Raw genomic sequence first — 12,337 nt, forward strand, 5'->3', positions numbered from 1 at the left:
AAAGCACTTCATGATGGTGGGTGTGAGTGCAACGGGACGGTAGTCATTGAGACAGGACACAGTAGACTTCTTGGGCACGGGGACGATGGTGGTGGCCTTGAAGCATGTGGGAACGACGGCGCTGCTCAGAGAGATGTTGAAGATGTCGGTGAGAACATCTGCCAGCTGTTCAGCACATTCTCTGAGCACTCTGCCTGGTAGTTGTCTGGTCCAGCAGCTTTACGTGGGTTGACTCTGTGTAGAGTTTTCCTCACCTCAGCTGTAGTGAGACACAGCACCTGGTCGTTCGGAGGAGGGGTGTTCTTTCTCGCCGCCACGTCGTTCTGCCTGTCAAACCGAGCGTAGAAGTTGTTCAGCGCATCTGGGAGGGAGCCGTCACCGTCACAGGCAGGTAATGTCGTGTGTCGCTGCTGTCTATGAAATGATTGTGGATTCTCTGGGCGTGTGCGCGCTTCGCCTCTCTGATGGCCCGAGAAAGTTTGGCCCTTGCTGTTCTGAGGGCCACTTTGTCTCCCGCTTTGAAGACAGAGTCTCTGGTCCTCAGAAGTGCACGCACTTCTGCAGTAATCCACGGTTTCTGGTTGGGTCGTGAGATGATGCTCTTGGAGACAGTGACTTGTCATTGGTGCACTTGTTCATGTAGCTGGTCACTGATGACGTGTACTCCTCCCAAGTCAGTGAAGTCGCCGTAAGTTGCAGCCTCCCTAAACATGTTCCAGTCAGTGCTCTCGAAACAGTCCTGAAGAGCAGAGATGGCTCCTGCTGGCCAAGTTTTCACCTGCTTCAGAACCGGTTTTGAGCGCCTGACGAATGGTTTGTATGCTGGAATTAGCATAACAGAGATGTGGTCTGAGTAGCCGAGATGGGGTTGTTTGTGTTAACAAGATCCAGCGTGTTTTCCCCTCTCGTTGAAAAGTCCACATACTGATGGAATCTAGGAAGCACTGACTTGAGATTTGCATGGTTGAAATCTCCAGCAACAATAAACAGTCCATCCGGGTGTGTATTTTGCAGTTCACTGATCTTTGTATACAGTTCCCATAGCGCTTCCTTAGCATTAGCGCTAGGTGGAATGTACAGTACACTCCGATAATGAAAACAGTGGTAAATTCCCATGGTAAATACAAAGGTCTGCATCTAACAGTCACAAACTCCACTAGCAATGAGCAATAACTAGAAACTAGCACAGAGTTCTTGCACCATTACGTGTTGATGTAAACACACAAGCCGCCACCGCGAGTCTTACCGCACAGAGCTGCATTTCTGTCGGCGCGAAATGAGGCTAGCCCGTCTAGCTGTAAATGATGTCTTGTGCTTTATTAACCACTTTTTTTTTACAATTTGAGCCTGATAAATCCTAGCATCGAAAAAAAAATCCAGTTGACTTCATTTTTTGGACACTTAAATTTTTTGGACATGTCACATAGCTGAGCCTAGACCTCACCAACAGAAACAACTCCAGAGCTTGTACTGTAAGCACTTGGAATGATGCATGCATCATTTCCGCCTCTATTCTTATCCTAATCTACCCATCACCCTGGAAAAGGGTAAATCTGGACTTATCAGTCAGATCACATGACATTTTAATTGCTCTAAAGCCCATCAATTATGCTTCCAATCAAACTGAAACCTTTTTTCCCAAATTAGCCTCACTCATTGTTTTTCTTGAAGCTATACAGTACAGCTGTTTAGACCCAATCCCTTAAGTTCGTTCTACATTTTGCGTGTGGAAATCTTTCAGTTGCATTAAGTGGTTCTCCTAAGCTGTTGTCTTTGCTTGATGCAGGACACCCTCTTTTTCACAACTACAGGATACCTCTTCTGACATGGTTATTTAAGAAATGGGAAGCTCCTCACTTATAACCGATCTTTCAGGTAAGAAGCAAACAATTGCCATGCCATGCCACAGATTCCTTGACCCCAGGGTCTGGGAATAATAGTGCAATAATGTATATGTGACAGATAAATGCTTAACTTCCAGCAGGGAACCTCTAATTTCTGTTTCCCCAGACACCTTAAGCAACTTTGACTAGGGATCCCAGACCATTGTGAAGATATAATCGTGGCCACCTCCCAGATGGACATGCCAAAACCACCTCCCTGGGGAGGCATCCTGGTGACATACCTATAAGATACCCAAACCACCTTGACTGACTCCCTTCCATGCAAAGGAGCACCGGTTCTACTCTGAGTTTCTAATGGATGACTGAGCTTCTCATCCTACAGTATCTCTAATTATAATCTCTAATCTCTATGAAAATATATTGCACGTAATCGATTAGTTAGACTGTTGTTCTGCTTAATGCGGGGTTAACTAATTAGCCAATCATGACACAGCAGAACAATAAAAAAACAAGCAAACTAAAATCATGCTGATACAGGGAAAGAGCTTTAGTTAATGTTCACATCAAACACCAAGGCTGATCTCTTGGTGAGTGGCATTGGTGCTAGCTAGTTTGGCTCATTTAAATGTTTCAGAGCATTTTCACATAGGATCATTTCTGAGCAGACTTGACCCCAAAGCCTTGTTTAGGTTGATCAGTGTGAACACGTGTTTTAGGATCCGGAACCATACCCAAGTCCTCTTGGGGCATTTTCACATTAGGCACGATTTATTTGTTTTTTTATTTGTTTACCTTGCTACCATTCGCCCTCTGCCTGCTCATCACGGACAAACTGATAGTTTCCATACATTTTTAATTCTGTAAAGTTGCTTTGCAACAAATACAATCATTACCTTTTAACAGTGTGTGAATAAAATTGAATTGAATTTGATCTGCCTTTACAGAATCACTGTGCCTTAGATGTCATAATAAGATCTTATAATGGAATCTGCAGAGGACCAACTGTACTATTCACAAAACCCTTCACAAACTCCTGACCCTGCTGGCTCACAGGTAAGTGTATGCTGTATGCGGTAACTGTATGCTGTATGTTTAATAATGTAATCCGTTTTTTATAACTTGTAATACTGTGGACGATTCCTACAATATACTGTACAAAGAGTCATTTAGCACACAAGTTAGTCCAAATGTTTAACGAGCCATGCTCATGGCTCACCTTCAATACATGGTCCATGTGATGTCTTGCTAATTGCTCAAATGTAACTAATGACTGTCTTTGTAGCCAGCAAGTTTAAGATTCTTGGGCAAAAATAAATTGCACATTTAGTCACCTGTAGCTTTGATTACACACAATGTGGTGTCCAGTTCATGTGTGAAAATGATTCCTTGTGTTCACAGAGCCGCTCTCTCTCACACTCTGAGTCCTGGAATATGTTCTGTGCCATCAGGAAAGAAAAACCTCCATAGATGTGATGACCTGGTGATTCAGTACATTCAGGTGGTCAGCTGGCTTCATTTTATGCTTTACATAATGTTGCTGAGTCTAGACCTGATCAACTGATCAACCCCAGATCATAACTCTGTCTCTAGAGGCTTGTACAGTTGACACTATGTATGATGGGTGGATCGCTTCATTTGCTTCCCTTCTTACCCTGACACGCCCATCACTCTGGAATAGGATCAATCTGAACTCATCAGGTCACATGACCTTTTTCCATCGCTCCAAAGTCTTGTCTTTATGCTCCCTAACAAACTGAAACCTTATTTCTTAAGGGTTCTTAACCAGTGGCGGAGCCAGGAAATTTTCTGTGGTGGCCAGGATGATTATGTGATCATTTTGGGGGTGGCATAAATTAGAACTATATTTAGGTCACCTACTGTAAACCACACACCTCCTTAAGAAAGAACATACAGGAAACAGTTGTTTTATTATAACCATTAGTTGTTTTATTTTAGTTATAAAAAAGTCTCCACGTCAGGTGAGAGTCAAATCAAGTCAGTTACAATTACAAACATATTTACATATTTACATATAAAGCGTACTTACGAAAGTGAAATACTTGAGTGCAACCTTTTTATTAAAACTCTTCCACTGGGCAGTACTGGAGGCTGCTCTACCTCACTCTCCGAGTCTGTCTGCTGATGAGGTCTTTCACTAACATCTAAAAATAGAAGGGTCACATTTTAAGGTGTTTTTACAAAAAAAAAAAAAAAAAAAGTTTATAACTGTTTCTGCATGATTTGTTTCATAGACAGAATAAATAAGAGGACAGCAACACAAGACAACCAAACATGTGAATGAAATACTGACCCGAAGGATCTCCTGGGTCACTGGCATGGGCTAGCTGCTCACTGTCACAGGCTTCTTGATGGGCTCTTTGGGAAACAACTGAAAAAGAATGTGTGTCTGAATAAAAGGTGCTGAAACTATTCTCTAAAAAAAGTTTTTTAAATTAATGTAAACTGCTTTAATCATGACCTGTTTTTGTACATAACACACAAATGGACATTGTCAGAGAGGGTAAAAGATTTAACTTATTTGCAGGAGTTATCTATCACCAATAGATATGCTAGTCAATTATCATGTTACCAAAACTATCAACAAATTATTCAAAAAGTAGTCAGACTTTAGTTGGAATGACAAATGTGACATCATTTTATTTTTTCCCTCATGTAGCTTACTAAACAGTTTAATTACGAATTCACCGAGGCATAAAGAAGTTAGAAAATGCTTATACTTTTACTATCTTTTCTTTTGTATTAGATTAATAGTGTTTAAACAAGATCACCTGTAATTATTTGTTGTTCCGTCGCATTTTTAAATTCCCGCCAGTGGTATTGGACTCCTCTCCGCTCCACTCCACTCCACTCATAGAAATATATCCGCTCCACTGGGCTCCACTCAATGACAGTAAAAGAACTCCACTCCACTGGCGGTACCAGGATGTGCGCACACAAAAGTGTCCGGCATTGCTGTGGCAGTACAAAAAAGGTTCCGCGTCGCGCGGGTGGTTGCATGGATGGAAACTAATTTCACTGTGCAAAGCAGCATTTTTTATTTGCCGCCAGGTCGATTTTACCAACCTTACGACAGGACTTTAACCTGACCAAACACAATACAGCTTGTTGGAACTTCACTCAAAAACATCATAGTGATTACAATCTCCCTAGGTTAGATTAACGGTTTCTCTCAGGTTACTACACCTGTGAGTGAGTAAACCTTTTTAAATAACTTATTAAAGTAGCATTCAGATATTTTACCTCAGACACACAGCCAAATACTCTCTTGGATCTATCGACTTCCTAAAATGGCCCCTCTGCCTCTTCATGTGCAATGTCAGTTGTACCAACAACTTCTCAAACTGTCACATTGACATCCATGAGAATGTGCATCGCAGGATAATAGATCATAATAAAAGTTCCCAGGAAACAGTTTTTTTTTTATAAATTAGTGATCACATTTTTTAGAGAACAAAAAGGGTTAAAATTGTTTTTGCTATTTTTACATACAGTAGTACACGGACGGATAGCTGTTTAATCTATCCATACTACCATAGATACCGCTTTCCAATTTTTTTTTAACCCCAAATTGGTAACATTAGTAGCAAACTGTACAAGATTACCTGTATACCATTTATACATGCAATTTTATCTTCATATATACATACAGTGGTGTGAAAAACTATTTGCCCCCTTCCTGATTTTTTATTCTTTTGCATGTTTGTCACACAAAATGTTTCTGATCATCAAACACATTTAACTATTAGTCAAAGATAACACAAGTAAACGCAAAATGCAGTTTTTAAATTATGGTTTTTATTATTTAGGGAGAAAAAAAATCCAAACCTACATGGCCCTGTGTGAAAAAGTAATTTCCCCCTGAACCTAATAACTGGTTGGGCCACCCTTAGCAGCAATAACTGCAATCAAGCGTTTGCAATGATAACTTGCAACGAGTCTTTTACAGCGCTCTGGAGGAATTTTGGCCCACTCATCTTTACAGAATTGTTGTAATTCAGCTTTATGTGAGGGTTTTCTAGCATGAACCGCCTTTTTAAGGTCATGCCACAACATCTCAATAGGATTCAGGTCAGGACTTTGACTAGGCCACTCCAAAGTCTTCATTTTGTTTTTCTTCAGCTATTCAGAGGTGGATTTGCTGGTGTGTTTTGGGTCATTGTCCTGCTGCAGCACCCAAGATCGCTTCAGCTTGAGTTGACGAACAGATGGCCGGACATTCTCCTTCAGGATTTTTTGGTAGACAGTAGAATTCATGGTTCCATCTATCACAGCAAGCCTTCCAGGTCCTGAAGCAGCAAAACAACCCCAGACCATCACACTACCACCACCATATTTTACTGTTGGTATGATGTTCTTTTTCTGAAATGCTGTGTTACTTTTACGCCAGATGTAACGGGACACGCACCTTCCAAAAAGTTCAACTTTTGTCTCGTCGGTCCACAAGGTATTTTCCCCAAAGTCTTGGCAATCATCGAGATATTTTTTAGCAAAATTGAAACGAGCCTTAATGTTCTTTTTCCTTAAAAGTGGTTTGCGCCTTGGAAATCTGCCATGTAGGCCTTTTTTGCCCAGTCTCTTTCTTATGGTGGAGTCATGAACACTGACCTTAATTAAGGCAAGTGAGGCCTGCAGTTCTTTAGATGTTGTCCTGGGGTCTTTTGTGGCCTCTCGGATGAGTTGTCTCTGCGCTCTTGGGGTAATTTTGGTCGGCTGGCCACTCCTGGGAAGGTTCACCACTGTTCCATGTTTTTGCCATTTGTGGATAATGGCTCTCACTGTGGTTCGCTGGAGTCCCAAAGCTTTAGAAATGGCTTTATAATCATTACCAGACTGATAGATCTCAATTACTTTTGTTCTCATTTGTTCCTGAATTTCTTTGGATCTTGGCATGATGTCTAGCTTTTGAGGTGCTTTTGGTCTACTTCTCTGTGTCAGGTAGCTCCTATTTAAGTGATTTCTTGATTGAAACAGGTGTGGCAGTAATCAGGCCTGGGGGTGACTACAGAAATTGAACTCAGGTGTGATAAACCACAGTTATTTTTTAACAAGGGGGGCAATCACTTTCACACAGGGCCATGTAGATTTGGAGTTTTTTTTTCTCCCTTAATAACGTAAACCTTCATTTAAAAACTGCATTTTGTGTTCAATTATGTTATCTTTGACTAATAGTTAACGTTTTTTGATGAGCAGAAACATTTAAGTGTGACAAACATGCAAAAGAATAAGAAATCAGGAAGGGGGCAAATAGTTTTTCACACCACTGTATACACACATATTTAGGCATACAGTACATACTGACCTTTCAACTCTATGCCTGCTGGTGGGCCATGCCCCATGGGAAATAATATTAACCCTTCAACAAATTACCAAAACCTGGAAGGATAATGCTGAACCATCAACTTTGTGTAAAAAATGTGGTCAGAAACAAATTATGAACAGAGATCACTTAAACACTTGAAGTTGCATGGTAAAAAAAAAAAAAATCATGTTTAATAGGGAAAGGTTATTTTCATATACACAAGTGTGTTCATAAGAAAACTACTTGTTTTTGAGACCCATCACAAAAAAGGCTTCAGTTTGCTGGGAGCATAAAGTTGGAGTAATGGAAAAAGGTAAGAAGGGAAGCGCATGCAGCGATGCTCCCATCATGCATAGTGTCCACTGTACAAGCCTCTGGAGACAGTGTTATGATCTGGGGTTCTTTAGAGAGGTCAAGACTCAGTAACGTTATGTGGAAATAAAATAGTCAGCTGAACACATGAATGTACTGAATCACCAGGTTTTTACATCTATGGAGGTTTTCTTCCACAATGGAACAGGGATATTCCAGGACTTGGTTTGGAAGCAAGAAACATAATTTTTACAGATGAACTTCAACACCACATTGTGTGTATAATCAATGCTAATAGTGACTGAATAAAATCTTAGAGTGCAAGACTTGGGCACAACTCATCATTCGGCAAATGATGTCATTAAGAGGATGTTTGCAAATATTTATTAATTCAAAATTAACTCAGGCCATTGACAAACTCTACATAAATTCCTGTGTATGTGTATATTACGTGTAATAAATCACAACCGTTTGTAATTAAATACTTGCACAAGTGCATATTGTGATAGTTTTACATAATTAACTGTAATTTTCCCTATTCATAAACCATAATTACAGTAACCAGCAGCACACATTCTCAGCAGAAACTCTTAAGTACTCAGAACATATAGTACAGACATTAATTTAATTCCCTTACACAAATCATTGTACTCATTAAAATCAGTTTACTAGAGAAAGATCAGATAATGTATGAAGTTAATGACCTCATGCTGGAGTACTTGGCTTTTGAAGGCACATGAGTAAACAATTTGCTACGATATGTGAATAAATCTACGATATATGGAGACTCTGTGGTTGTTCAAGAGTACTGATTTGATTAAAACCCTCCCCACACTGTGTGAAGACATACAGCTGCTCTCCACGGTGGATGCGCTCATGAACTTTCAGGTTACCTTTCGTTATAAACGTCTTTCCGCAATGTGAGCACTGATACGGCTTCTCTCCTGTGTGAATACGCATGTGTGTTTTGAAGCAACTTAGCTGTTTAAAACTCTTGCCGCACTCTGCACAGTGATACGGCTTCTCTCCACTGTGGATACGCTGATGTACTTTCAAACTAGTTTTTGTTGTCAGCATCTTCCCACACTGCAAGCACTTGTGCAGCTTTTCTCCTGAATGGCTGCGCTGGTGATGCTGAAGACTGGCCTGTTGATTAAAGCTCTTCCCACACAGTGAGCACTGATACGGCTTCTCTCCTGTGTGAATGCGCAAGTGTGTTTTGAGATTACTCTGTTGACTGAAACTCTTCCCGCACTGTGAGCAGTAATACGGCTTTTCGCCACTGTGAACTCGCTGGTGTACTTCAAGACTACTTTTCTCTGCAAATGTCTTCCCACACTGTGAGCACTGGTGAAGTTTCTCTCCCAAATGAATGCGCTGGTGTCGCTGAAAATTGTCCTGTCGATTAAAACTCTTTCCACACTCTGAGCAGTGATATGGTTTATCTCCGGTGTGAATGCGCTGATGTGCGATGAGATTACCCTTATATATAAACATCTTCTTACAGTACGAGCATTGATAGGGTTTTTCTTCTCTGTGAATATGCAGGTGTGTCCTGAGATGATCCTGTTTATTAAAACTCTTTCCACACTCTGAGCACTGATACGGCTTTTCTCCACTGTGAGTGCGCTGATGTTGCTGGAGATTATAGTGTTTTGTAAAACTCTTCCCACACTGTGAGCAGGGATAGACATCTTTCTGCACTTGCTTATTATAGGTGTTACTGTTAAGAGTAACAGAGGCTGTTTCCTGAATACATGAGCTTATGGTGGTGATATGTTTTTTCTTGTCTTTTAACTCTCCTGACTGTAGCTGTCTCTCATGTTCCTCATAGTGGCATCTTCTAATGTGTTTTTGGTGGTAAATTTGAGACGAACTGGCAAACGAACACCAGGAGCAGGAGAAGAGTGGTACCTGGCCATCATTCAATTCTACAACAGAAAAGTTAACAAAGTTTCTATAAAACACACAGTAGATGATCAGAGGCAATGATAATTATAACTTCTGGATGTACACAGTGTGCAGTGCTCCAAGAAAAGAAAAACTCAGTAAGTACTATTGGCTCCTAAATATTTAAACAATCTTATCATTTTAAGTCATACACATTCACATTTCATTAAAACTTCAATAATTGTTTTTGATTCTGTAAACCTGCTTTGTGACAATTTTTAAAAGTGCTATACAAATAAAATTGAATTGAACTTTGCAAATATTTTTCGTAACACAACCAGGGTACCCCATGTAGCCAAGGTGATTTGAACTCAGGCTAGTGATCTAATGGCAATTCCATGTGTTTCTCAAGCGTCTTCTGCTTGTTTTTTTTCCAAAGACATGGTTTCTTTGCTGCAATTCGACCATGAAGGCCTGACACACACTGTCCTCTCAGAACAGTGGATGTTGAAATATAAAGTCTGCCAAACTATTAGAACTTAACTGCATATGCTCCGTTTCCTTAACTGGAAGGCCATGCTTTTTAATAGTGATGCTGAGCACTTGTTTGTTATCTTAAGTTGTGAATGCTTAGATCAGTCAGTACATTTATGTGTACCGTTAAATGGAACTGCAGTCAGGACCATTGGACTCCTGGCCGTGTCCCAATATACAAGCATGGAAAAGGGAATCAGTTTAATTGACTAAAGTATGACTGACTCCTGACTCAGGTTTGACTCGGCTACGATAGGTGACAATATGTCCCCTTTCAGGTTTTTTTTTTTTCCCCTCAGGTGATCTATTACATCACACACCAAAGCAACAGACAAGCACGTTGGCTAGCAGTGAACTGGCAGTGAGGAGTGAAAACATGGATAACTTGCATAGATGAGATGCACTCTATCCATCGTGGTTATAGTGTTATCTGAAGGGAAGGGACACCGCAGCATATTGTTAGCATTCTGATGTTAGCAGAGTAAGTGTGTGTTTGAGTGTTACAAGATCAGTGTTACTTAACCCCAGTCTGTTGTTGTACAGAGGTAGTCTTCATCCTGAGACTCTTTGACTTTTATATGCTTTATTTCAAATCCTCCATTCTGTTCATCTACATTTTCCACAGAGTTTGATGCACCACCACCTGAAATTCCACAATATACATTTAAATACTTTCAGCTTAAATAAAACTATGACAAACAAAAAGAAATTGAAGAAATTATCCAATCAAACAATAAAAACTAGTTAATATTATAGTAAGGTATTGAGGCCAGTCTAGACAGTAATAAATCATACTGTCTTACAGAACGTCTCTTCTTCTAATTCTTCCTTTTTTATTTGATTCTGTTGGTCCACAGGTGTGATGTGTCCCACAGGGCCTGACAGAGCTTCACCTGAAATTTATTTACTTAAGTCAAATCATTTAATATGAACATGACACAAATTTGTAAAAAGTCAGTGATGCAGTTGATTCATGAATTAGGTTTAGACTACAAATGATTACTGAACGACAGATTGGACTGTAATGTGTTCTGCTGACTTACAGAGGTAGTCTTCATCTTCACTTTCTTCCTTCTTTACATTCTTCTGAAGGTCCACAGGGGTGATGTGTTCCACAGAGGCTCCACCTGAAGCCTGACAAGTTTCTGTCTGCACGTCCCCACAAAGCTAACGACAAAACAATAATAATACTTACGTACAAAAGAAAATCATCATCTCACATCGATCTGTCACTCACTGGGGAAATGATAATAATTTTACTTTTCCTTGATTAGGACAGGACGCAACCCAGCAGTAATGAAGCTGATTAAGAGAAGAAGGTGAATCTCTTCATATTAAAGATTACAGTTTAATTCCACACATATGATTAATGGTTACCTGTGAGCCAGCAGGACCAGGAGTGCATGGAGGTGTTTTAGAAGAACACAGTCCAACCTCTGCTGATTCCATTATAAGGTCTTCTGAGGTCTAAAGGGTCGTGTTTCTGGAAAAGGAGGATCTGATCAAACACCAGAACCCATTGTACACACACACACACACACACACACACACACACACACACACACACACACTTTATAGGGAATTTATACACACACTTCAGTTAGTTTAACTTAGCTCAGGGTTTAAAGTACACTGTAGTGAACTCTCTCAAATATATTACCACAATATCAGGTTTATGTTTTTAAATTAAACACATCTGTTAATAAACCCAGTCAAAAATATTTAAAGTAAATAATTACCTCAGTGAGAAAGCACAGCTAAGAGAGAAAAAACACTCTTCCTCTGTCTCTTCTTCTTCTGTTGTGAGATTACGGCAGGGATTAATGTTCACACTGCCCCCTGCTGGGGGATTCTGTCACTGCATCAGTACAGCTTGTAAATCCTTCTGGATGACCAGAAAAAAATATTGCAGTTTCATATAATTAGGTTTTAAAAAACGTTGAGGCGAGTTTAACAGTGTTATTAGTTCATTAGAATTTTATAGCTAACAGTATTTTAACCAGCTGGCTCACTACTACTCTGTATTGAGGCTCTATGTGATGACAAAAAACCCTGTGTATTTAGTTAATGTAGGTAATGTAGATATTTTTATAATGTAGTAAAATATCACAACTATGAGTTCTATAAAGGCGGCACGGTGTTGTAGTGGTTAGCACTATCATCTTGCAGCTCCAGGGTCTAAGTTCGATTCCCTGCCAGGATCGATACCCGTCTCTGTGTGCATGCAGTTTGTGTTCTCCACATGTTTGGTGGGTTTCCTCCGGGTCAAAACTAAAAAATTTTGAATATCATACAAACGTTTATTTGTTTCAGCAATGCAACTTAAAAGGTGAAACTAATATATAAGAGAGACTCATTACATGCAAAGCAAGATCAAAAATGAGTGAAATCAAAAATTCAGTAGCTCAAAAGATCGATTAAAGATGGATTTACAATG

The 12,337-nt window shown here is 39.9% G+C and overlaps 1 protein-coding gene across 3 annotated transcripts in view; it reads right to left on the reverse strand.

The window, feature by feature from the left end:
• Positions 1-7,366: 7,366 nt before the first annotated feature.
• LOC128514789 (zinc finger protein 501-like) overlaps positions 7,367-12,337 on the reverse strand; it is a 66,120-nt gene continuing 61,149 nt past the window's right edge. Inside the window, exons 3-8 of one of the 3 annotated variants that reach the window (XM_053488655.1) lie at positions 11,640-12,171; positions 11,278-11,398; positions 10,944-11,067; positions 10,704-10,793; positions 10,424-10,543; positions 7,367-9,407 (exon numbers count right to left, since the gene is read on the reverse strand). In XM_053488655.1, coding sequence (XP_053344630.1) covers positions 8,248-9,407; positions 10,424-10,543; positions 10,704-10,793; positions 10,944-11,067; positions 11,278-11,349 — 1,566 coding nt within the window. In that variant the 5' untranslated portion in view covers positions 11,350-11,398; positions 11,640-12,171 and the 3' untranslated portion in view covers positions 7,367-8,247. Of the gene's footprint in view, positions 9,408-10,423; positions 10,544-10,703; positions 10,794-10,943; positions 11,068-11,277; positions 11,399-11,639; positions 12,297-12,337 lie in introns of those variants that run through there. The other 2 variants (XM_053488654.1, XM_053488656.1) reach the window with 2 other exon arrangements.

This window comes from Clarias gariepinus, chromosome 27 (assembly GCF_024256425.1).
Source record: "Clarias gariepinus isolate MV-2021 ecotype Netherlands chromosome 27, CGAR_prim_01v2, whole genome shotgun sequence".
Classification (NCBI taxonomy): domain Eukaryota; kingdom Metazoa; phylum Chordata; class Actinopteri; order Siluriformes; family Clariidae; genus Clarias; species Clarias gariepinus.